The 26,609-nt window shown below is 38.4% G+C and overlaps 2 protein-coding genes across 3 annotated transcripts in view; one reads left to right on the forward strand and one right to left on the reverse strand.

Annotated features, from left to right (window-relative positions):
• mntb (MAX network transcriptional repressor b) lies at positions 1-21,572 on the forward strand. 2 transcript variants are annotated; one of them, XM_039678015.2, is made up of 6 exons: positions 16-338; positions 5,539-6,205; positions 8,814-8,855; positions 9,174-9,285; positions 16,555-16,747; positions 18,805-21,572. In XM_039678015.2, the coding sequence occupies exons 1-6, from the start codon at positions 266-268 to the stop codon at positions 19,464-19,466; spliced, it is 1,749 nt and encodes a 582-aa protein (XP_039533949.2). In that variant the 5' UTR covers positions 16-265; the 3' UTR covers positions 19,467-21,572. The 2 variants fall into 2 exon arrangements, with proteins under 2 accessions (XP_039533950.2, XP_039533949.2); XM_039678016.2 differs by lacking the exon at positions 8,814-8,855 and having other exon boundaries at positions 1-338.
• Positions 21,262-26,609, reverse strand: part of septin4a (septin 4a) — a 6,797-nt gene continuing 1,449 nt past the window's right edge. Inside the window, exons 4-11 of the mRNA XM_039678017.2 lie at positions 25,859-25,982; positions 25,579-25,713; positions 24,080-24,197; positions 23,071-23,172; positions 22,888-22,984; positions 22,514-22,676; positions 22,350-22,428; positions 21,262-21,871 (exon numbers count right to left, since the gene is read on the reverse strand). Of these exons, the coding sequence (XP_039533951.2) occupies positions 21,812-21,871; positions 22,350-22,428; positions 22,514-22,676; positions 22,888-22,984; positions 23,071-23,172; positions 24,080-24,197; positions 25,579-25,713; positions 25,859-25,982 (878 nt within the window). The 3' untranslated portion in view covers positions 21,262-21,811. The remainder of the gene's footprint in view (positions 21,872-22,349; positions 22,429-22,513; positions 22,677-22,887; positions 22,985-23,070; positions 23,173-24,079; positions 24,198-25,578; positions 25,714-25,858; positions 25,983-26,609) is intronic.

Raw genomic sequence — 26,609 nt, forward strand, 5'->3', positions numbered from 1 at the left:
TAATCACTGGTAGTATGAGGGAGGAGTAGCACGACGAGGGCGGACCCTGGACGGGATGCCTTTCGACTTGTTGTGTTTTCTGTTACTCCAATCGCCATCTTGTTGCCAGTGAAGTAATGTGTGTCTGATGAATTTCGGGAGCGCCCTGGATGTCTTATGACTATCTTAGGAAACCAGTGGATTTTACTGTGATTGAGCCAACACGTTTATTTGTATCGGGGACTTGCAAACATTTTAACGGGAACTTATTGTATCGGTATTCAAAATGAGTATCGATACTCTATTGGAAGCGGCCAGGTATTTGGAGTGGCAATCCCAGCAACAACAGATTACACGTGGTAAGGCGGGGGGGAACTGGGGGATTGCATACATCTACTGGATAAATTAGATACGCATGATCTGTTTGGGATTTTGCCCAGCAAATTGCATTTTCATGCCGGCTCACTTTAAGATAAACAGCTTCAACATTGAGGAAAACCCGCGGCAAATCAGCTTCTTATAGACATGCGAATAAGAGCTCATTTTAGTAGTCATGTTCACAGGTTTCCACTCTTTGTTGGATGCAGTCTTGGTGACTAGGGCATATTTCGCTCACTCGGTTTCCGGGTTAAATCCATGCTATATATAGTGTGCTACTATACTCGCTCAATAGCGCTGCGGTGGGTGGGTACGTTCACCCCAGTGCACGGGGCGTCGTTTTTATTTATTTATTTATTTACGTTTTATTTAGTCAGACAACGTAAGTTTAAACATATTTTTGCGCTTATATTGTTTGAGTCAAATAAAAAAAAAATACAGCTACAATTAAAACAGGCTTACTGAAAGTAGCGAATGTCGTAGCGAATGTTTCTTATGCGTTGGGCGGTGGCATTAGACCAAAGGTTTTTTTTTTTACATAATGACATTGCTGAGTGGTTATCTCACTCATGAGTTTAAAGACCAGCCTACTTTTCCCTTTACACTTCATCGTGATTAAACTCTTTTTTTCTTGTTTTTGGAGTACTATATTCCTATAATATTCAATAAAGTTGTCGATTTAAGATTATAGTCGCGAGCTGTTTATCGCTTTAAACAGAGCGGAGGGCTTTTTGTTTCATTCTCGAGGTGACGTGTCAGTAGAGCCACACCCACAGCAAATACCGCGTGCTGAAAGACCGCCCTCTTCGACCACGTGCGCGCCAGACAGCCCCCCCCCCCCTCCCCAGGTCACAACTGGGGAGAAAATAGGGCAACGCCACCCTCCCTCAATGCAGAAGTTATATAATGTGCATTTTACATGCACATCCAAGAGCTTTGCAGACTGTTTTTGATTTTCTTGGTATACAGATGAATAGAATGCAGAACATGAAGTGCAGTTGTTGGCATGTTTTTGAACATCTCCGCAAGGTCTTTCTCCTGAAAGGGTGTATTTAAACGTACAAACTTCGCATGCACTTACACAATATTTGACCTTGCACTAGGCTAGATGTAGAGACTTATATGCAATCTCAAATGTGGCCTATTCAATCTCTAAAAAAATAAAGAATCTTTGTGGGGCTTCATGTTGAAGGAAATGCAAATGATCCCCCATTTCCTGACCAACGAATGAATTTCCTTTCATTTTTAATACATTCAAACCTGGTTAAGTGTTTACTTGCTCTTAATATAAAGCATTAAAGACATGAATGGTTCTTAACTAGTTGTCCAGAAACTAATTATTTGTTATTTGTATGTTTTCCAAGCTGCCCATAATTATAAAAGAGCCCTTTACCGGCCAGCACACACTTGCTTATCTATGAGTTAACACAGAGGTGAGGTTGATAAGTTTGTTGTTAAATCAAATGTCATGTTTGCATTTGATTATATTGGTAATTTCTTGATAAAAAGCCTCTTAAAATCTTTTGTGCTATTCTGGTCTAGCTTGTTGGAGAATATTTGGTCATGATTTCCGCATTATCCTGTGAAAATAGAATTGAACTTTATTAGGAGGTTCCTTTGTCCCAAATACACAGTCCTAAATGTATGCCATGTTTATAACACACTTTTGCTGATAATTTACTCACCCCCATGTCATCCAAGACGTCCATGTCTTTCTTTCTTCAGTTGAAAAGAAATTAAGGTTTTTGATGAAAACATTCCAGCATTTTCTCCATATAATGCACATTACTGGTGTTCAAACGGTTCAAGGTCCAAAATACAGTTTCACTGCAAACTGTTCAAAGGGCTTTAAACGATTCCAAACGATGAATAAGGGTCTTCTCAAGCGAAACGATTGCACATTTTAAAAAAAAGTTTACGTTTTATAAGCTCAAATGTTCGCCTTGCTCTGTTCTGTGACGCACGTTCGTGACTCTCCTGTTCATCAAAATGAACGAATCTTTTCCTGAGTCAATTCGTTCATTTCGTTCGTTGAACGAATCAAATGACACGAAAAAAGATTCGTTCATTTTGATGAACGAGTTCAAACAGGAGAGTCACGAACGTGCATCACAGGACAGAGCAAGGCGAGCATTTGAGCTTATAACTTAAACTTTTTTTTTTTAAATGAACAATCGTTTCGCTTGATAAGACCCTTATTCATCGTCTGGAATCGTTTAAAGCCCTTTCAACAGTTTGCAGTTTCCCCTTGAACCGTTTGGTTCCCATTGAAGTCCATTATATGGAGAAAAATCCTGAAGTGTTTTCATCAAAAATCTTAATTTCTTTTCGGCTGAAGAAAAAATGACATGGACATCTCGGATGACATGGGGGTGAGTAAATTATCAGCAAAAGTTTTTTGAAAAGTGAACAAGCCTGCAAACCATCATAGTATCTCATCTGTGTCCTGACGCCTCAAGAGCTGCTTATGGAGACTGAGAGCAAAATATTCATGAGCCGTTGAGAGCTTATTAGCCCGGCCGTACAATGTTTGCACAATGACACAGTTCACTTCAGGAGTGCCCTTGAAGCGTTTGTGATTCCATTCCTGCTGGTTACTATGCTGTTTATTTATGTGTATGCATTTAAATATCAAGGGAAATTACTTTTCAGTATGCATTTTTCCTCTCCTGTTATATAATATGCTTTTTATTTTTGAGGGATTCTGCACTCAGGATTATTAGTTCTGCTGATGCAGGAGGATTCCCGTATATCAAGCGTATAGTGTCAGCCCATGAGTACCAGATCTGGGCCGACACTATATTGCTGTCTGGGTTTGCATCATGTCACCCATGCTTTCATTCACAAGATACAAGTTGGACAGTGAAGTGAACCCATACTCGTGATTTGTCTGAGTTTAACATTTAACCCATCCAAGTTAGTGTGAATATACATTATTAATATTATTACACATTAGGAGTAGTGAACACACACCCATTGGTATTGAGAATCGAACCTGTAACCTTTGGGTTACAAGTCTGACTCTCTAACCATTAGGCCACAACTGCCCCAGTCCCTGCAGTGCGAATGACTCCAAATGAGCCCAAAGTCCTCCCGTCGTATTAAAATTCAAAAATCGATCTGAAGTCATATCACATATGCAACTGAATATGGATCGACGGGGCTAAACAATAGATCCATCAATCCATCATTGAAATCGTCCGGTGCCGGTGGTATTTTCGGCTGCAGATGGTGCGGCCCGGCTTCAGATTCCCCACGGCGGCTCTTGGCTTCTCCTGCAGACTGCTGTGTGATGTCAGGGTCGAGTTGGAGACCAGACAACACTCTTACTGGGGCTTCTCTCTTAAAGAGACAGACCGCTCTGGACAGATAGATCACATACCTCACGCAATTTAGACACGGAGTCACGCTTTACTGTGCCCTTCATTGGCTTTTCCGGTTTTAAATGGAAACTGTAGGGACACTGCAGGCTCCGAGCCCTGCTAGATGAATGGCGTACACAGCACAGATGTATTGAATCACAGGATTGTCTGTGTTGGCCTGCAGCTTCTCATAATTATTTTATACTTCACAGTCCTGAGAGCTTTTTAGTCAGAGCTTAGGCAAGCAAATTAGTTCCAATACTTATCGCTAAATTGGCATTGATCTTTAGTATTGCGACTGGTGTGTATTAGGTGTGGCTATAGTTTAGTATTTACTCCTCTTGCTCAAATGCAAAAAATAAAATAAAATCCGCCAAAAGTCAATCAGAAGTATAATAATGTTTAAAAAACACCCTTTGAAATCTGTCCATTTACTTCCGGCTATTAATGAACCAGGCAAATACATTAGGGTAGTATGAATGTAAATTTCATAAGGAAAATGAATAACCATAAGACCATAAGTCTCAAGAACAAAAGTAATGCAAATCGTGGTTTGCTAAACATGGTTTAATTTTTTAATAGCCAATTGAAATTGATATGATACCATTTAATGACCACAAATGAGATTTTCTTTCATTTCACCAATTTTGTGTAGAAGTATTTCACACAATATTTTACTCAAATCACTGAACATCAGATATCGATTCACTTCAGTGGGTGTTTCGGTCAGCATTTTTATACAGCATCCAAAAGTGTGCACAATCTACGGAAGCCCTGAACCGCAAAGTGAGAACAAAAGAAAGTAAACGTACCTTGTTATTTCGACTTAATAAGTCGTTAACTTATTTCGATGTAATATCTCGTTATTTTGACGTAATATCTTATTTCGACTAAATATCTCGTTATTTCGACTTAATATCTTGTTATTTCGACTTAATATCTTGTTATTTTGACGTAATATCTTGTTATTTCATTTTCGACTTAATATCTCGTTATTTCGACTTAATAAGGCGTTAACTTATTTCGATGTAATATCTCATTATTTCAACTTAATATCTCATTATTTTGACGTAACATCTTGTTATTTCGACTTAACATCTCGTTATTTCGACTTAATATCGCGTTATTTTGACGTAATATCTTGTTATTTCGACTTAATATCTTGTTATTTCGACTTAATAAGTCGTTAACTTATTTCGATGTAATATCTCGTTATTTCGACTTAATATCTCGTTATTTCAACACAATATCTTGTTATTTCGGCGTAATATCTCGTTATTTCAACTTAATATCTCGTTATTTCGACTTAATATCTTGTTATTTCGACTTAATAAGTCGTTAACTTATTTCGATGTAATATCTCGTTATTTCGACTTAATATCTCGTTATTTCAACACAATATCTTGTTATTTCGGCGTAATATCTCGTTATTTCAACTTAATATCTCGTTATTTCGACTTAATATCGACTTAAAAGTAAATCGGGAGCGCATACCACAAATGCACAGTAGGCTATATTCTGTTGTTATTTTTTCACACAGTTACAATCCAATAAAAAGGTGGGGGGGGGATAATGCATGCAGTGACTTAAAAGAGGTCTTGCTACATGTTAGAGTCACATTAACATACCAAGCGTTACATTATTCTCCTGACGATCAGTCTCCCCAAACCGGAAGTGCGTCCTCTCCCATAATCTAAAATGCCGTAGGCTAGTTAGGAAAAAGGTGCTTCTCATTCTCAAATAGCAGAAAGTTCTTTAGCGTGCATTATGTCTTTTTTTTGTGCATAACATTTTTATTTTATTTTCTGTTGTTCTACAGAGGAGGAGCAGCAGAGAGAGAAAGCCCTGCTGTCCCGTGAGGCTGAGCAGAAGCTCTCCGCCCCTGTTATCCAGACTGTCCAACTCAACCATGTGACCTGGGCAGAAGACATGCGGCTCGGGTCGCACCAGCACCACCCTCCGGTCCCGCCCCCACCCCTCCCGCCACCTGTTCCCATAGCCGTCATTCCCATCCCGATGGTCCCTGCCAACCCTGCAGGCCTTCCCATTCAGACTGCTTCATCCCTCCACACGGTCTCTCCAATGCCAGTGGTCACTTCCTTGGCCACGGCCCTGTCCCCGCAAGCAGCAGCCCCTCTCTTCAGCCCCAATGGCAAAGATGCCCACTCCCCTCCTCCTCCTCTTCCTCTTCCTCCTCTTCCTCAGCAGCAACGACACTTGATTGCACATGTAAAAACAGAAACTAACAGCTTGTCTCCATCGAACAACGGCGCCAAACAGCTGCAGACGCAGACACTGCTGCAGTCGTATCCAGCCCCCATCATCACAGCCCAGCAGACACCACAGCAACACACACTCCTGCCCCAGCCAGCGCTACCCCAACCTCAGCCCACGCCGGCCCAGGCTCAGGCAGGACAACCGCCCAGGACTAATGGAGCCACTGCGGAAGATCCACGCAACCTGGACGGGAAAAGGAGACCTGGAGGGTGAGCCATGTTTTGTGGTTTTTATACAAGAAAGCAGAGCAGCACAATATATATCTAACTATATATACTGTGTGTATATACTATTAGTGCTGTCAAATATATTAATTTGAGTTTAATCACATCTGAAATAAAAGTTTTTGTTTATTATATATATATATATATATATATATTTGACAAAAACAAAACACAACAATTGACGTTCAATACAAATTCTGATTTGTATTTTTCTTTATTTTTTCATCATTTTATTGTTCTGACAGCTCAGGCCCCTTTAAACAAGAAAATGTACATCTTTTGTGCACTTTATTTTTTAAAAGCCTATATATTTGGCAGATGTAAAGCATACATGTGTATGTTTTTTGTTAGTCCATTTTTTTTTCCACTGGATTTTTTTCACTGAATTTGCACCTTCAGTTCTGTTTTTTAATAAAGGATTGGAAATTAATGTTTTTTTTAATCCGATTAATCGACAAATAAATCGACAGATTAATCGATTATTAAAATAATCGTTAGTTGCAGCCCTAATATACAGTATATATTATATATATGATTTGACAGCACTAGTGTGAGTGTGTGTATATATGTTTATATATCAATATGGCTATAAAATAATAACTATAATAATAAGAATCATTATTATTACAGAATAAAAAATACTGAATAACATCAAAATAAGAAATATTTACAATTACTAATCTAATATACTATGTTATATTATAAAAATAATATAATAATAATAGATTTTATTTGTAACTGTACTGTTACAATACTTTTATTTTTACAGAACACCGCAGAATATTGCACCAAGCCATTTCACGATTTCTGTCTGAGTTCGATTATTCGTGCAGCCCTACAAGAAAGCTGACGGGATTTTTCAAAGCAGTGGAGATTAAATTGTAATCGTAACTGAATGAAACTGGGTTGGCTATTTTGTTGGGAGATTGCAGTTTTGAAAAGAAGGATGCTGTCCTGTACGGTGACCCAGAAGTAACGCTGGCCCTCGGGTCATGCTTTGTGTTTGCAAGATGTGACTTCTTTACTCACCCTCATGTCATTCCAAACCCAAATGACTTTATTTATTCTGTGAAGTGATATTTGCGAGAAATACCATTTGTTTTAATGACTTCTTCACTAAATGGTGGAACAAAATTTGCATAAATGGGGTGGCCAAGTCTGGAGCTTATGAAAGAAAATGAGTGTAACCCTAAGCATGAATGAATCACACGATTGCTGATTAGAAAAGTGTAACTTCACATTCACATTACCCCACATTAGCTTAACCTTGCGAGTACTAGCAGAGATGTTGGTAGGCTAAATCTGAAACACTATTATTATTAACTGTCTGTTAATGGAGCAAAAGTTAACTTGCACAAAAGAGTTTCAGGAAACCTAAACCCTATGGTAAACCTTTAACTCACACCGAATCGGATAATAACATGTTTTATTCTTATTCTTCTGTATCTTTTAACTAACGTTAATATTTGCGTAATAATCTGTATTAATACATTAAAGGGGCAGTCACTCACACTACACTTTTCTTTCCATTGACTTCCATTCATATGCAGACAAAGTTTCGCATTTCACTGCGTTCCAAAGTTCAAGTTTGGTGACCTCTGACCTGCGAATTCGCATCACGTGAAGACGTGTGACCAGTAGAAGATTGATATGTCATGGCTTCACCTTGACATTTTTTTTCACAGTAAGGTCGAGTATTTTTACATTTTGAATGTATTCCTATTTGTAATTTTTGATTCATGTTTATAAAAAAAAAAAGATTTTGACCATTGATGTATCCGAAGACATTTGGCATTCTCAAAGTCTAGTGTGACCGCGGCTTAATAGTGTGCTGCTCCGCCACACATCAAAATAAATGCTTTTTTCAATTTCGGGGTGGCCAATCACATGTCAGGGGTGTCCAGTGGACACTGGATGCGTCCGAAATCGCGTACTATGTGAGAAGGTACTATATTTAAATAAGAACGTACTTCACAACCGTTAAAAAAGTACGTTCTATATAGTGTGAATACGGGTAGTATGAATGCGCCATGTTGTCGCGTGACAACATTTAAAGAGCGATAATATATGTGGGTGCACTGTGTATAATTATTTTGTGTATATATATATATATAAATACACACACATGCATGTATATTTAAGAAATTTTTTTTATTTATATATAAAATATATTTATATATAATATAAATTATATATAAATCTATATACATGAAAATATTTCTTAAATATATACAAGCATGTGTGTGTATATTTATATATAATTATACACAGTGCACCCACATATATTATGTAAACACAAACTTTTATTTTGGATGCAATTAATCGCGATTAATCGTTTGACAGCCCTAATATATTTAGTTTGTTTTTGACCTGGCTAGTGTTGTCTTTATTTGTGTTAGAGCTGCATGAACAATCATTTGTGTTCAAGTGTTTGCAATGACATGAGGGTGAGCGATGACAGACTTATTTAATTTTTTTGCAGTAAAGGACTTCTTTGTACACACGTGCAAGAGACCATGATATGAAATGTAATGGGTTTGATTTATGAAAGTTTACATGCAGCGTAGAAACGTATTTAATATTTTCCCTGCAGAGCTGGAACTCGAGAAGTTCACAACAAGCTGGAAAAGAACAGGTGGGTGAACTTCTGTTTTCATTTTTGTGCTTATTCATTTCGACAAGCGGAAGCGGAGCTTATGAACTCATTGAGTTTGAGGTACACTCGCCTTTATGTAAGATGCTTGGTTGCAGGACTGATCACTGATACATTCATTAACCTTTGGTCGATTTGCAATTAGTGCACTATTTGTTTATTGGCTTGAAGGCCTTTGCCCTACTAGTGACCTCATTGCTGTTACTTGCATCACCAAACTGCTTCGCGTCAACATCTCTTAAAACCCTCACTTGCTTTGCACAAAAAAAAAAATGATTAGTGCTTTTCTTTCTGTCGCAGACGAGCACATCTAAAAGAATGTTTTGACACCCTCAAGAAGAACGTTCCTAATGTGGATGAAAAGAAAACTTCCAATTTGAGTGTCCTGAGGAGTGCCCTCCGCTACATACAGGTAAGCCCAACATCACATTTACACTGCATGCTTCAAATGACACAAATCCGATTTTTTTCCTCTCATGTGGCACAGGTCGGATATGATCGGTGAACGTGTATGGATTCCTATTTTCTCAGATCGGATTCAGGCCTCACTCATATGTGGTTATAAATCAGATATGAATCGGATACGTGTGCGTGTGCCATGTAAGCAGACAAATGGGATATTCCCCAGTAAATGCGAGTCATACGTCATTAAAAAAGTGCGCAATTATAGGCGTGATGGAGGATGAAGGATACACACATTGGATTTCATGTCTGTTGAGTGTTTGAGGCGAAGAGTGCTGGCAAAAATGCAGGGTTGTTACAGAAATACTATATATATATATATGAAGAGTTCAGGTGCAAAAGCCTCTAAATGCCATTTGAAATTTTCTTCTTTAATGATGATTTTTATCAAACTTGTATATTTAAGTAATTTCACTTAAATAACAATTAATAGGTAATTATCATTGCCATTTAAGTGAAATCACTGAACTTAAATATACAAGCTTGATAAAAATTATCATTCTAGAAGAAAATTTCAAATGGCACTTAGAGGCTTTTGCATCTGAACTCTTCATATATATATATATATATATATATGATTATTATTATTTTATTCAATGTTTGGTGAACCAGACATGTTTTTATGAGGTTCACCTAGAAACACACATCGAGCCTTATGCCATTTGCATGATAAACGAAGATGTGGACTGTTACGTCTGCTTGTAAAAGTTAATGTTTAAATGTGACGATCGTGACTGTTTTTTCCTCTGACCTAAATTAAAACAAGTTAGACTTCAACTCGAATTTATAAAACAGGTTAAGCCGAAAGCATATTGTGTGATAACTAATAACTTGTAATTGTAAAACGTGTTGGGAATAGGTCACAAGATGGGGATTTGATCCTCCTTATCCTCTTGTTCTCGGCCTCCCACATCCACAATCCACTTCTCTGCACATACTTTACTGGCAGAATGGTGTCATGTGCATCTGCCAAAACATCCTGGGTCGAATTCTTCTCAGTGTGGGCTCATTATATCTTTTCCTTACCCTCTTCCCCTGGTCTTTTCTAACTTGGTTTCCATCGGGCTGTTTCTCTATCCACTGTTTTTTAATCGCCTCATGTTCAACGTCTACTGTTTTTTGGATTCCTGAGAGGATAATTTTTATTTTATAAAACATTTTGCACATTGATGGTCAGACACACATTGTGAGTCAACATAACATTATATTTCCCTTTGTTATGGTGCTAAAGTGCATATCATTTTGCCCGGACTGACGTAAACAGATGACATAAAAGCGTCAAGGTCACGCTGCATCTTTTTATTTGCAGACTGCAGCCTTGACAATTAATATAATGGCGTGGGCGGAAAGGTGACCTGTTAATGAGTGATATACCCGAGTTAACATGATCTGAAAAGCTATAAAACTGAATATAACGACACAATAAGCACAAGCGAGGGAGTATGGTCCGCCCGCCCACTTGCACGCTACCGCTCTCTCTCTCTCTCGCTCCCTCTCCCTCGTCCACGTGAGACATGAGCACATGGCAAGCGCGAGCCCAGTGACGTCAGCTGCTGTCTCCCTCTCCCTCAGCGTGGCGGTGTTGCCAAGTCTTCCCTTTTCCAGCTGAATGTGGGTAGTTTTACACTGTTGGTGCGAGTTTTGTTTTATTTTGCGGGTAAAAGTGACCACATCCATCACCCGGGTCAAGGTTTATACAAGTAAACCCCACGGAAAGCGATTGGGCTACTTTTGGCCGTGATTTAGCGGGGTTTGAAAAGCATTTAGGCTGGTTTTGCTGTAAACCTGGCAACCCTGCAAGCCAGAACCACACATGCCGAACGTCCGCAAATCTTCTTAAACGAAACAGCGCTTCTTGATAGACTGTTTCATTACGAATGTGATGCGTTTTGTTTGGCATGCGTCTGTAAAAGTAGGTTACGCTCCATTGTTTGAGTCGGTGGCCTTGCGTGTTTGTTTTCATTAGTCCTGTGAATCGCTGTAACCAAGGAGACTGGTGGTGGTCAGGGAACCGCAGGGGTTCCTCTGTCTGTAGATTGAGATCTGGATGCGGTCAAATGCGGGTTTAACCAGGCCTAGCGCTCTTCTTTTACACCCACTGGTTACAGTGTAATATATTAACGTTACAGGGACAGGAGTGTTGAATTTTCAAACAAGATATTACAAATTACATGATCAGATCACAACTGCAATGCAATGGTGTTCTGGTCCCATAATTTTACACATTATTTGTCTAATTTATATGATGTAATGCTGATAAATACATGCAGCTAATCATGAATATTCATTGATGACATACAGACAATTTCTGAAATTAAGCCAAGGAACATTCACTCAAAACTGCGAGACGAGAATCGCAATCGCAGCGCCTAGTAATATACAATAAATAACATTTATTAATTGACATAATGTTCATTGACAACTTTTGTGAAAAAGTACACTTTTTCAGGATTCCTTGATGAATAAAAAGTTAAAAAAAGAACAGCATTTATTCACAATAGAAATCTTTTCTAACAATATTAATTTTTACTATCACTTTTTTTTCAATTGAACATCCTTGCTGAATAAAAGTTATTCTTAAAATTAATAAATTAATTTCTTCTTTTTTTAAAGAAAGAAAATAATACTGACCCCACACTTATGAACGGTAGCGTATATTGCTATAAAAGCTGAATAAATGCTGTTGCTTTAACTTTTTATTCATCAATGAATCCTGGAAAAAGTATCAGGTTATAAAAAATATTAAGCAGCACAACTGTTTCCAACATTGATGACAAATTAATCAGAATGATTTCTAAAGGATCATGCGATGCTCAAGTTTTACCATCACAGGAAAAAATTATATTTTAAAGAATATTAAAATAGTAAACCATTATTTTAAATTGTAATAACATTTCACAACATTACTGTTTTTTTTTTTCTTCTGTATTTTTGATCAAATAAATGCAGGCTCGATGGGCATAAGACTTTCAAAAACATTAAAAACAATAATGTTTCCAAAACTTTGGCCGGTACTGTTTAAAAAAACAATGAATTATTGCATAATAGCCAATTTATATGATTCCATCACGCAGTATTATTTCATTGTTTGGATGTTAAGCGCTCGCTTGTAATGTGGCGAACTCTTCTCCAAACTGCACGTGATGGCAGTGAGCATTGAGGAGCAGGTGAGAGTGTTTCTAATCGGGGAGGAAGAGGAGCATGAAGATGTGAAAGGAGCGGAGGGAGTGCGAGAGCCATCGGACTGTAAAACACTAGAGGTCGATGTGAGCCAATCGCATTAGCCCTTGCCTCTCTATCACACCTTCTCCTCATCGCCACGCTGCTCCTTCCCTGCTCTGTTGCCAAGGAGACCACAGCGGGTTCCAGCTGTTGCCGTGGTGATATCCAGTGGGACCTGAATATCTAGTCCATAGGGATGTCTAGTCGGACTCGGCACACAAAAGATAGAGTGGGTTCAAAACTGGGCTGGGGTCAGTCAGCACACATCATGATTTGAGTTTCATCACGACAGCACTTGTAATGTTAGTTTCGTGTAACTGCTGGTATTTTCGTCGTCATTCTAATCTGTTGTTCGTCCTATTTGTTCGTTTAGAGTGCAGTGTGATTACAAGCAAACTCTAAAATTCACTTTGAGACAAAATACATTTTACCGACCTGCAAAATATCAGTTAGCAATATTATATATTTTTCTCATTGGTATCAGCAGATATTGAATATTAAATTAATTATATAAATTATATATACATTACCGTTCAGTATCGGTAAGATTTTTTTAAATTAATTGAACGCTTTTATTGAGCAAGGATGCATTCAATTGATCAAAAAACAAAGAAATTTATAATGCTATTTCAAATTAATGCCATAATTTTGAACTTTCTATTAATCAAAAATGTAGCATGGTTTGCACAAAAACATTGATTATAATAAGAAATGTTTCTTGAGCAGCATATTCGCATTCTGGAATGATTTCTGAAGGATCGTGTGACAATGAAGACTAGAGTAGTGTGTGTTTGTGTGTGTGTTGGCCTGCTGTGTGAAGGGGGTTTAGGGTCAGACAGTCCAATCTGACTAATCCTGGATCAGGCTTCACTAGGACTCTCTCTCTCTCTCAACCTACTGCACCAGTCGCATTCCCATTCCCTTATACTGTATCAGTGTGTTATATAATCCCAGACACGCTTGAAACCACCATCCACCTCTGCACAATCACTCTCTCTGCTCTGTATTGTTCAGCACTCAGACACACGCTCGGCTCCTCTATATCCCGCAGTCATCTGTGTCTCTACAGGACTCCTGCTAATTGGGAGCCAAAATGTCCATGTTGTCACACAGTCTGTTTGGCAGAGCATAGGTGAGGGAGGGACGGAGGAAACTGAGTGATGTGAGCGTGTCGGAGCCGTCACGTGCTCCAGGCTTTGACAGATGGGGTGGGCTGTGTAAACTGCTTTTCTCTGTGGACAGTTTGTTTCCTAAAATCGTACGAGCACACACTGTATCTTTAGGATGAGGTCACGGAGACGTTCTGCTCTCACAGTTTCTTGAATGCGGATGGACAAACCTGTTCCTCTTCAAAGGTTTAAACTTTAAATATTTAAACAGTTTGTTCCCGTTTGTCTTGTTCGATGACCCGTGGTCTGATGATTAACGCAAAAAGTGGGTCAAACCGTTTGTCTGTGTGACTGCCACATCCCTTCCTTTTATTCTTCCTTTTTAAAAAGGTTCACCTTGGACATCTAAGGTGCATTTCATCCATCCAAAGTGGACTGGCCTGTTTTTGAGGTTATTATAGTTCACCAAAAGTAAAAAAGTTAGCGATGAAAGGGAAACACTGCATGGTGAGCAAGTAGGTAAATATAGGACAACTATGTCAGTCATTTGTATTAGAGCCCGACCGATAAAGGATTTTGAAGGCCGATACCGATACAAATATCTTTGGGTTTTAAAATCCGATATTCCGATATATCGGCCGATATTTTTTTTTAATTAAATATTGTTGGATTTCACACACGTGTAAAAGAAAAGCTAACTTTTCTGCACAAGATACACTTGATACTTTTTCTCTATGTCTAAAAGTTCACTCCTCGCAAGTATAACTTACATTTTACAATGCAGGGACTGTAACTAGAGATATGCGAGTTATAAATACAGTAATCATTACTTTATTTAGGCAGAAAAAGTTCATTGTGGTTTCAAAGCTCATTAATGTTAACGTTAGCGGTCTTCCACTGATGATAGTGGCATTAGCGAGTCTATGATGAGCCATAATTTAGCAATAGATAACATCATACGGCAAATTGTAAAACATACATTTTCAATATAACAGGCCAAGGAGAGATGATTGAAGCTTGTTTCGTCCGTTTTTTATTATATTTTTTAAATATTAGTTTATCGGCCATTTATAACTGCCGATACCGATATTATGGAAAATGCCTAATATCGGCCGATAATATCGGCCAGCCGATATATCGGCCTGGCTCTAATTTGTATTTGCATCACTTCCTGCTGCCAGCTGGTGGCATTATGACTATAGCTACATTTTGGGATGTAGGTGTAATGGCATATTTTAGTATGTCGCTAATAGCGCATCAGTGTTAAACGGCACTTGGAGGACGCGCGAATCCGGCGGTTGTGTAGAGAGGTTTAGATAAAGGGGTTTGACTTATTAATTATCAGTATCTAACCTGACGAAAATGTATTTATTCAATGAACTTTTGTAAAGATACATTAGATGCATCATTATTAGATGCATTATCGGCCGATATTAGGGATTTTTCAAAATATCGGTATCGGCAGTTATAATGGCCGATAAATGAATATATCAAAAATAAAATAAAAACGGACGAAAAACGCTTCAATCATCTCTCCTTGGCATGTTATATTGAAAATGTATGTTTTGCAATTTGCAGTATGATGTTATCTATTGCTAAATTATGGCTCGTCATAGACTAGCTAACCACAAAGCTATATCATGCCACTATCATCAGTGGAAGACCGCTAACGTTAACATTAATGAGCTTGGAAACCACAATGAACTTTTTCTGCCTAAATAAAGTAATGATTACTGTATTTATAACTCGCATATCTATAGTTACAGTCCCCGCATTGTAAAATGTAAGTTAGACTTGCGAGGAGTGAACATTTAGACATTGAGAAAAAGTATCAAACGAAAATGGTTTGATGTAGCTTGATTAAAAGAATTTAAAAAGTGCAGGTAAAGGGATAAGCAAGCTGACATTGTAATTATAAGGTAGCTTACAGGCAATGTAGGGACTAATTATTATTTTATTTATCAGAACTTTAATATATTTTGATGTTCCTCTGTTCTGTTGTGACAATAAAAAACAAGTTTATTTTTAAAATGCTTTATCATACTATTTTAGTTAAAACTCATAAATAACTGCAAATAATTATGTTAGGGAAATCTGTTAATGTTTTGTTGCGCGTTTCTGAAAAAAATAAAACAAATAAAATATCGGCCGATATATCGGAATATCGGATTTTAAAACCCAAAAATATTTGTATCGGTATCGGTCTTCAAAATCCTTTATCGGTCGGGCTCTAATTTATATATATATATATATATGTGTGTACCAAAGCTTGCCTACTCTAAAATAGAGTTTAGAGTACACACTCAAAAGTATGTACTTTTTCTTCACAAAAAGAGTACATTTCATTTAGGGCGTAGTATAAGTAGGCGAATTGGGACGCAGCTATTGTTTGCCTGAGTTACAGCAACTTCCTGTTTCATGGTGAAACATCGAAATTTGCAGGCCGCCCGAGGACACGCTCTTCAACGAAAACTCATCACAAAGGCCGATTAAAACTCAAGGAGTTTGTTGAAGTACGGTGCCTGAAAATGGCAAAAAAGTTCTGCTTGAAGTATATCAGGGTCTTACAAGCGCCGTCTTTCGGATGAGACGTTAAACCGAGGTCCTGACTCTCTGTGGTCAAAATCCCATGGATGAATATCTAGAGAGCAGGGTGGCCAACGACCAGTGCGTTTCCATTTATTCTGCATGAATATTCACAGAAATATTTCAAAATGCATGTTCAGACATCAGTTAATTGTTAAAAACATGTTTGTCTACTGATTAAGACGAGTCATACTGGAATAAAAATGTGTTTGATTGAGGGATGATAAGTGTTTGCTTTGTACAATGAATAAATATGATTCATGCGAGAATTAAAGTGACTAATATGACATGTTTTCTTTCAGACATTGAAGCGGAAAGAAAAGGAGTACGAGCACGAGATGGAGCGTTTGGCGCGGGAGAAGATCGCCACTCAGCAGAGACTCGCCGAGCTGAAGAACGAGTTGAGCCAGTGCATAGACGTCATAGAGATCGACCGGATACTCCGACAAACTGTCCAACCTGAAGATGATCAGGCCTCCACGTCAACAGCATCAGGTACAATCAGACTATAATCCTGTGACGGCAAAGCTGAACGTTTACATGGACACCTTTTGCTTCAATCCGATTGCGTAGTGTCTACATGACCGCTAAATAAAGTGATCGGGTTCATATGATACAAGCTTCAAATCGGAATAGGTTTTTTTTTTTTTAAGTGTCCTGTTGTTTGCGCTTAGGCCTACTATTCTCCTAAATTGCTTCTTTTCTTAGTTCGAGCTGCTTATATTTATTAAGCAGTAAAAACGCCAATTCCTGCACCCAAAACAAGGCGTCTGTGGATGAGAAGGACTGATGGGACGTTGTCCGTCTCCACATTTTAAAATGACATTACAGTAATTTATGACACTTCATTCAACAACAGCAGCATCTACGTCGTTGCACGTGCATAGAACTTTCCAGTTTCGGTTTATTAATCTGATCAAGTGTTTACATGTCCTCTCGATCGGATTAGCAAAGGTTTAAACCACCCTTTATAATCCGAATTAATTAATAAACGTATTTTTGGCCAGTTTATTCCGATTGACGTGGTTACATGTGATTTATTTTAATTTTTTATTCTGACTGCTAGTAGTCCAATTACAATCCATGTAAACGCAACTGTCCCAAGATACTGCAGATATCGTTCTAATATGCTGATTTGCAGCTCAAGAAACATTTCTGAATTTTGAAGAACAACTTGTTCTGCTGCTTCATGTTTTTGTGGAAATACAAAGAAAACCGCATATATAATATTAAAAAGTTATTCATAATATTTATTCTTTCCTTTGAGGTTTCTTTCACCAGAAACAGTTTCTCTTAGTTTTTCATAATGTGTACAATTAATCGAGACACTTGTTCTTCTGAAAGTGAAAGTATTTAACCCTCAGGTGCTCTTCGTTTCGGAGTCACACTTGTTATTATCTTCCTGGTCAAAAGTGACCGGACACCTAAAAATTAAATTCCCTCCATCCAATGCAATTTATTTTTGTTCTACAATATTTATTCTTTGTAATTTAGTATTTTGAGACAATTTGATTGAATTTATTAATATTTATGCAATATTTATGGTCTATTTTTGCTATGGAAAAATATATATATTTTTCTATGTATATATTATTATTATTTTTTTTTTTAATTATTAATGCAGAATTTTAGTTTAATATCGAGTCTAGGCCTTCAGGAAAAAAAAAAATTTTTTTGAAGAAAATTAGCACCATCTGGTTACATTATAGAGAAAAAGCGTAGAATCATGGTGTAACCACTAGATGGCATGTACAGCTCTCAATGGAGAAGCATGTGAATTCCCCAGATGTTTATGAACACATTTTTTTTTGGGTGGATTTGAATATATAGTTGAAACAATCTCAAAAACGATTTTTTATTTAAAAAAATTTTTTTTTTAAATTTTTGTCAATTTCCCATTCATTTCCTATGGGATCATTTTTGACCAAAGTATTTACACTTAGCATGCTCGGATCATGACCTCAATTTTTTTTTTGTGTTCACATACATAATGCCATAAAAGTCACCAAGTTCCGTAACATTCCGATGAAGCTATGATTTTTAAAAATTCAAAACATACTTTTTGCAATCAAAATTTATTGGTGTGTATGTGTATAAAAGTGTGTTTGTATGTGTGTGTGGATGGGTTTGTTTTGCACTCTAGATGTTGTAGAGTGTCACCCCTTTCCTGCGGTGTACTTTTTTTTAGAATTGTGGCCGATTTGTAGATTGCACGTACAAAAATTCAGAGATTTTTTTATTTTTTTTGTCAATTTCCCAATTATTTCCTACAGGTCGGTCATCATGCTCGTATCATGACCTCATTTTTTTTTTGTGTGTTCACATACATAATGCCATAAAAGTCAACAAGTTTCATAACATTCCGATGAAGCTGTGATTTTTAGAAATTCAACACAGAAATTTTTTCAGTCAGAAAGGACCGAAGAGCAACTGAGGGTTATCATGCTCATATCAAATATCATTTCCTGATATGATTCAGTTCAATGTGTCTGAGGGGTAAGAGGCGATGTAAAATCTAATTACCATGAATCATTTTCCTCTCTTTTTTCCAGAGGGTGAAGACAACTTCGACCAAGACGTCGAGGACGACATCCTCTCCTCTCCACCCTCGTCTTCTGCACCTAAACTGCCCGCGCCGTCGGAGCCCCGTCCTGCCATGCCTCCGCCCTCCATCCTCCCCACGCACATCTCCATACAACACAAACCCGCCACCCCACCCAGCCATCCCCAGGCAGCGGTGATCACCCCTCAAGCCATCGCTCCTGCGCCTCCTTCCCACATCATCTCCCCTCCTCAGCAAACAGTCATCACCCACGCCTCCGTCTCCCATGCGTCCGTCATCCAGGCCGTCAATCACGTCATCCCAGCTGGGTCCAAACATCTGGCGCATATTGCGCCCTCTAGCGCTGGCCAGCCAATCGGACACATCACCGTGCATCCCGTGACCCACCTGCCCGCAGCCATTTACCCGCAGTCGGTGGCCGTCTCGCAACCGGCGATGGTGGGACACATCACGCACGCGTTGGCGCACCACCCACACGCTCACGCCCAAGTTAACGGCACGCCGGTCACGGGCCAGCAGGCCACCATGGTGGGGAAACCCACGGCCGTGGTCGCTCACCATCACACTGGGCTGGTGGGCCAGACGGTGCTCAATCCAGTGACTATGGTAACTGTTCCTCCTTTTCCAGTCAGCACGCTAAAGCTGGCCTGAGAGAAACGAGAGGGTGCGCAGAAAGACTTCAATGAAAGGAGGTCTCACAAAGCTAGAGCAAGATAGACGGCGATCTAGTCGACGACTAGATCCCAGTCAGAAATTCACTACTGTTGCTCAAACACGCCGGGACCTTTTCAGGATCGGAGCGTGTCCTCTTTCACGTGTAGAAGGGGCTTGCGTGTCTTTTGCCATGCAGCGTTGGAATGAAATACAGGTAATGCACTTGCTTAGCTAAATTCGAAGTCAGTCTTTAATAATGTGAGAGTGGAGTGCTAAAACAAATCAATTTTTTCTTCTCTTTTCCTCCTATCCTTTTTTTCTGGGTGCAAATTTTCACGCTTTACATTCATTCACCAAAAAATTCCACAGACGAGTGCTTAAAGGTCAATACTGGAAGCACGAGGAGAAAAAAAACAAACGTTTACTGCTTAAAGATATTATTAGGGGCATTTAAAACTCTTCAAACGGGGTTTTTGAATAAATAAAAAAAAAAACAGGTACATTCAGACTTCTGAAAAATGGGATTCCTCAAAGTGTCTTTGACTTGCGAGCAAATGTAAGTGCCTATGCCCCAAGTCAAGCCCATTGGCGCCACCTGCTGCCTACGCAATGCAACAACACTGCTGAATATGAAGCGCATGCGCACAAGCATGTCATGACACGAAGCAGTCTGAAAGGGATATTTACCCATTTTGTTTTTAAAAAAAATGTTATTTACTCACCCTCAAGTTGTTCCAAACCTGAATGAGTTTCTTTCCTCTGTTTTCTTCACCCATCAAATATCTGTTTATCATCATTATTTTGTGTTCAGCGGAAGAAAGAAACTCGTACAGGTTTGAAACAACTTGAGGGTGCGCAAATGTTGACGACATTTTGATTTTCGGGTGAACCCAAAGGAAACTTCGTTAATAGACAATTCAACATCTGAGAAAGACCTGTATTCCGCCATGTATTTGAAAGTACATTCAAGCATTTATAATTCCCAACAAGTGCTCAGATATTTAACATAATAACGAAATAATACTTGATTAACGTTTCAAACTATTAAAAATGTGAAAGCGGGTCGAGATGTCGGGCATTTCCGTCTCTTTAAATCAGCAGCATTACCAATGTCCTCGTGCTTGTAGCAAAACGTTGAAAAACGTCGAAGTCTTAGAGTACGTAAGTAAATAGATTTTTCGTCACCGCGCTCTCGTTCGTCGATGGCTTGTTGTAATGCGCGCGCACGTGTCCCATTCTTCGCTCATCGATTTTTATCCGTGATTGTGTAAATTGTCGTTAAGTAGGATGCTTGTTTGCCAGCATTTTACGATGTTGAAACATCCTGTTTCTGTTTCAACGATGACAAAAAAGCCCATTTACCAATCTGGCCTGTCATTCTCAGTACACTCGCTTGGTTTAAACTGCACAAATTAGCCCATCATACATTTTCCCAATGTAAACTCGATGGTTTGTTGATTTATACTGTCACTTTCAAACGGAACACTGTGATTCCTGCTCTGAACGCCTCTTCCCTGCTGCAAACGCCCCACACCCGAGGTTTGAGGATCTGTTTCTTTTTCTTTTGGGGGATGTGAAGATGAAATGATACAGTCTGTGCTTCACACTCAGTTAAAAACAAACAAACAAACAAAAAAATGGCCTAACCTTTGTGGAATTTATTAGTGTGTTTTTCATTTTTCTTTATATGTGTATGGATGGATGTATACATGTGAGGTATATGCACGCATTCACATATGTGTATGTATTTTAGGATTATACTGATGCCTGGTTTTGCATGTAGATTGCAGTTTTTGTTTGTTTGTTTGTTTAAATGTTAATCCCTCCCCTTATTTCATTTTTGGGACCATGTTTCATACTGTATGATGTGGACGGGACCGTTAGACCTCATTCTACATTGATATTATATATAAATATATGAAAAACTGTGCATTTTTCCCTATGGAGAAAGTTTAAGTTATATATCGCCTGTACATTTTGGGCTGCATTAAGATCGAATTGTCCACCGTGTTTAACTGAAATAGTAATAAAACTTATTAAAAATATGCTAGATTACTACAAAAAACAATGACGATTCATAATAAATCTTATGACATTTACAAGTCAAGTTGTACTGGTCTTATTTCTTGTGTACCACAATTATAGTTGTTCATATTTACATTATAAAATAAAGTATTTTTGCCAGCTAAATAATGAGTTATTTAAATGCATCCCATTCTAATTTAGGACATGCACCTACATTTACAGATCATGCATTTTACAGTTTATATTATATTCACTGCAAAACCTCTGACATTTCTAACTGCATTTAAATCATAAACATTTAAATTAATGGATAAGTCTTAATGTCCATGACGCATCTGTTCCTGAATCCTTTCCAGAACTTCCTGCATTCGCCGCAACTGCAGAAGAAACGGGGGAAAAATGTTAGGAAAATTGCAAAACAATTATCAAGGAAGTTTAAACAGAAGTTAAATGTATACAACACTCATATGCAAATGATATGCAGATGAGGATATGCATATTTAAACGAGGCGTTGTATGCTCCATATATGGTCATTTCGGGGTGGAGACGCACGTGCGCACAATCTGGGATTAATAAAGTGAATTCTACGCATGTTCTGGCGTACGAACAGTTTTATAAATCTGAATATTTTTGGCTTTCGGCGCACGTACACTTTTAGTAAGGATCTTACGCACAGTTTTATAAATGAGACCCCAGGTCATGTGAGTTAAATATCCCACATAGGTATCAATACATAATGCCTATTGTTTGTCTTAGAATTTTTCAAAAATTGTAGATTCATCCAGTGAATCCATTCCAAAGAGAATGAAGACACTGCATGGTGGAGTTCAAAAACCCAAAGAGAACAGTATTACCTCCTCATCTTTCTCCCAAATAAGGCGCTCAGTGTTGCTGTCCACAGGCACCAAAGGCACAGGAAGGTCTTTACATAGACTGAATGAACACAACCAATGAAACACAGTAAGATGCAGCACACAGGAAGCACTCAGTGATAACTGATGTCTGTTTATCCTCTGACCTGCGTTTCCTCTCCCTGACCACCATGTGGGTCATATTCTGGATGCACTGAGCGCGATAATTCTCGTAATGCGTTTCCCGCGTCACGTCCTTCAGGTCTTGCATGTGTGTGCGCACCAACATGTTCCTCAGCTTCAGGAAGTCGGAGTGCTCTGGGTTTTCAACTGCAAAAGGAACATTTATAGACAAATTGTTTCAAAGCAGTTTTTAGAGATAAAACTCTTTACATTCGATTATCATGAAAACAAATCTCAGAGAACGGTCGACTAGGTACCGATGTGTTATTATTATTAGACCAAAGGTTCATTTTGTGCTGGAGTTCTCCTTTAATTGCATGTATATGAAAAAAATATGTATGCAACAGAGTCTGAGTACCTTCCACCACACCCCAGGGGTACTGACGGCCTCTGAAGCGCCTGCCTTGGCTTTCAGCTTGGACGTTGCTGCCAATTACAGCAAAAGGAATGCTGTCCTGTAACAAAGAAGGAAAGCCACATTTCAATTAAGTCAGTCGTGTTACGGAGAATTTGATGTACATATGGAGCTGGGTCGGGTCACCTTCAGTTCCTGGTGCTGGAGTTTGATCTCCTCATCCTCGTCTGAATCGCACTCAGGGAACTGGTAGATGTTGATGTCGAATCTCTCGATCTCCTCACAAATCTAGAGAGAAAACAAACACACAGTGACTGTGAAATATATATATATCCTTCAGCTGAGATGCACTGTTCTCCATGATGTTTTTGAAATGCTTGAAATATGATTGGAATGCCTTCAGAAAAGGAAAATACAGTCAAGTGCAACATGTGCACCTTAAGTCTGGCATATAGCCTACATAAAATTATAATGAGAACATTATAACTGTGTGCTAGGAACACGGCTTTTAATGGCGAGACTTTTGTTTTTGTAATCAGGTTCTCAAAAATTAGATAAAAATTTGGATTTAGATTTATCGGCCAATATATACTATCAGCGTTCAAATATAAAGAGTTCTCAGTATCGGCCAAAATGTGTCTGTGCGATCCTTATTATATATATAGTCTCTCTCTCGTCTCTCTTTTTCCTTCCACGGGATTGTAAAGTGATCTCCAAATGTGATTTGTGTTTATGTGTGATTTGTCGTGCGTTTATGTGTGATTTGCCTCGTTTACTGAAATCGCACGCACCAAACCACTGATTCGAAACAAAAGACTTATAAAGGTTTCGAAGCTTCATGAAAAGTGTCACTACTTTCCTGTTGAATTACATGCTGGCTTGACTGTTGTGTGCAAGCTCTTTGCTTTTTGTATAATACTTTAGATATTACTGTAGCAGGTGAGTGCCATTTCTTTTGTAAATACAGTTTACTCTTGTTTTTTGTTAGGGAGGTAGGGTCGTCAATTATATTTTTATTTTATTTGTTTGTCATTTTGGCCTTTGCTACCCCCTAAAGTTGTCCTTTCACTTGTGGCCCTGTAAATAAAAGTCTACAAAGGATCTTTGGATGACTTTTCCAGTTCATTTTGTGGCTTTACCTTAGAATGGGACGTAACAATATGCACTAGCCAGTATTTTTATACATTGTGCATACCTTCATTTTCATTTTTCTGACTTCTTCTGGAGTGAGACTGTCTGCTTTGGCAAGCACAGGCACTATGTTGACCTTCTCATGTAGCGTCTTCATAAACTCCACATCCATTGGTCTGAGACTGAGACAAGAAAGAAAAAAATGTGTTTTAGTCACATCTTGCTTTTTTTTTTTTTTAAAGTATAATTAGTTATTATTATTAGTTGCATTAGGCTATTATTTGCATTTTGCATGAGTGCAATTGGTCAAATCTGTGTCACCTTGAACAAATGAATTGCGTTCCCGCTCAAAATGAGCGTTAAATATTTCAAATAAAAGTTGGGCTCATGCAGTCCCTATAAGTTAACAACGCCATGTCATAAATGATAGGAAACCCCGCAACGGCGATGATTAGCTTATCCTCAATTTACTCAGAACTAATGTTTTGGTAGGAACGAAAGTTTACATTTTATGTTTCTCCGGAATCAGCCAGCGCGAAGGACTTCTATATTCCGATTGGTTGCCGGGTTTTGCCGCTCATGAGCCACAGCTCATTACTATAAAGTTGAGCTTCTTTTCAACTTTCTGGTTGACGCTCGAAACACCCAAAAAGCGATGTCGATGGATTTGACGCTCCTTGCAGCCGAGAGAAGCCAGCTTCCATTGAAAAGGAATGACTTCCGGCCACTTTGGAAGCCCAAGTCGGCGGCGGTGCGAACGTACAAGTAAGGCTACGTTTACACGACACGTTTTCTGTGTACAGATGACAACGTTGTAAAAATGATCCCGTTCAAAAGGATCTGAGAAAACTATTAAAATTGCTGTATTGTGCTGTTAGGCCAGTAGTTAGCGATGTCACTTTGAAAAGAAACAGTATACGCACCTATAGACTGAACACTTAATACGCATGCGCGTGAGGTCACGGTTTTCATAAATTTGCCTTTTTGTAGTTTACACAGAGAAGATAATGGTATCGGTTTCAGCACTTTTCTGTTTTCAAAAGTGTGCCTTTCAGGCCCTCAAATCAACATTCTAGTGTAAATGAAACGCCAAAACGCAGAAAAAGTTTCCGGGGTTTAGTTTAGAAAACGGTGTCTTGTAAACGCCTCCAAAGAAATAGAGAATGTATAGACCATTTCACAAGATGTAAACAACACTGGTCCAGAAGCACTTCCTGTTTCAGTTTGTAACTGTTTTCTTTATTTCACATGTAAAGAAAACATCTTAAAGATGTTTGTTTAACTTTTTGATTCAGTTTTAAATGTTCTGTTGCTTGTATTTTATCCCAGCTTTTAAGTAGCGTTAAAAAACTGAAACAGGAAGTGCTTCTGGACCAGTGTTGTTTACATCTTGTGAAATGGTCTATACGTATACTATGCTAGTGTGAAGCACATTTGCACATGCACACTCTTTAAAAAACTTTCAATCTCTTGGCCAACACATCTTTCACACTCGTGGTCAAACTATCGATCACTACTTGTGAATATCAAGCACTTCCACTTGTTTTTGTCAGGGAGTGTTACCCGTGGCCAAAAGGTGAGATGAAGTAGAGGCAGCAGTGCACACGGTTGTCCTGAATGTTCTTACGGTTGAGGCCGCTTTCGTCACGAAAATACTGCTCAAACTGCTGGTCAATGTAGTCCTCAACGGCCCTCCAGCTATTACAATGAACATTAAATGAGCAAATGTATTAGATATCACCAAAGTCACAAAAACTTTGAGTAACTGAGAGGCAATATGACACAGTAAACATTTATTCTGAGAAATGACTCCTGTCACTAACTAATAATAATGCAATCCCACCACTCTGTGTTGTTGACAGCGTCACCGAATCCTGGCGTATCCACGATGGTGAGTCTCAGCTTGACGCCTTTCTCCTCTATAGGCACAGTGTGTTTTGTGATCTCCACTGTCTGCGAGATCCGCTCTGCAAATGGGTCAATGAAAAATATTAAACACGACAGTCATTAATTTCTCACCCTCATGTAGTTCCAAACCTGTAATACTTTCGCACAGGAACCAATGAGGTTCATTCTTGTGTTACGCAGCAGGTATGAGCTTCAGCAAGAGCCAATGTGATTCATTCTCGTGCCGGAATTTAATTTGCAATCAAAAACTTGATTGGAACGGTCATTAATCGGCTGTCTGTAAATATGAACAAATACTTTAAATTTTAGCCTATGATCAGAGGAATCTTTTAGGATTTGCAAAATTTGTCTCAGACAGCCAAATCGTGGCCAAAATCGCAGTGTGCACCCGTCTTTATTTTCATATGGCTTAAAAAAAACACTTATACTATTTTCAAGAAAAATTTTAGAAAACGACCATCAAGTAAAAATAATAACGCATTTTCCGTACACCTTGAATGCATGCGAGTGTACACATATTTTTCAAAACTTCTTGAAATGTATTGTTCAAGGTAAATCAAATCAAACAATATTACTATTTTCGGTGGGTATATCATATGACATTATAACCTGAATTAACTGTGCCAAGTCATAAGCCCTTTTCTCACACACAGTATTTACTGGTCATGTGTGTGAACATAATAAAT

Source organism: Pimephales promelas, chromosome 19 (genome assembly GCF_988280905.1).
Source record: "Pimephales promelas chromosome 19, fPimPro1.hap1.1, whole genome shotgun sequence".
In the NCBI taxonomy this organism is placed as follows: Eukaryota; Metazoa; Chordata; class Actinopteri; order Cypriniformes; family Leuciscidae; genus Pimephales; species Pimephales promelas.

Excerpts from the sequence above, each read along its gene's own strand:
- mntb (XM_039678015.2), top strand. The coding sequence starts at position 266 with ATGAGTATCGATACTCTATTGGAAGCGGCCAGGTATTTGGAGTGGCAA. Across the intron at positions 339-5,538 it reads GCAACAACAGATTACACGTG|AGGAGGAGCAGCAGAGAGAG; the intron begins GTAAGGCGGGGG and ends GTTGTTCTACAG. Across the intron at positions 6,206-8,813 it reads GGGAAAAGGAGACCTGGAGG|AGCTGGAACTCGAGAAGTTC; the intron begins GTGAGCCATGTT and ends TTTTCCCTGCAG.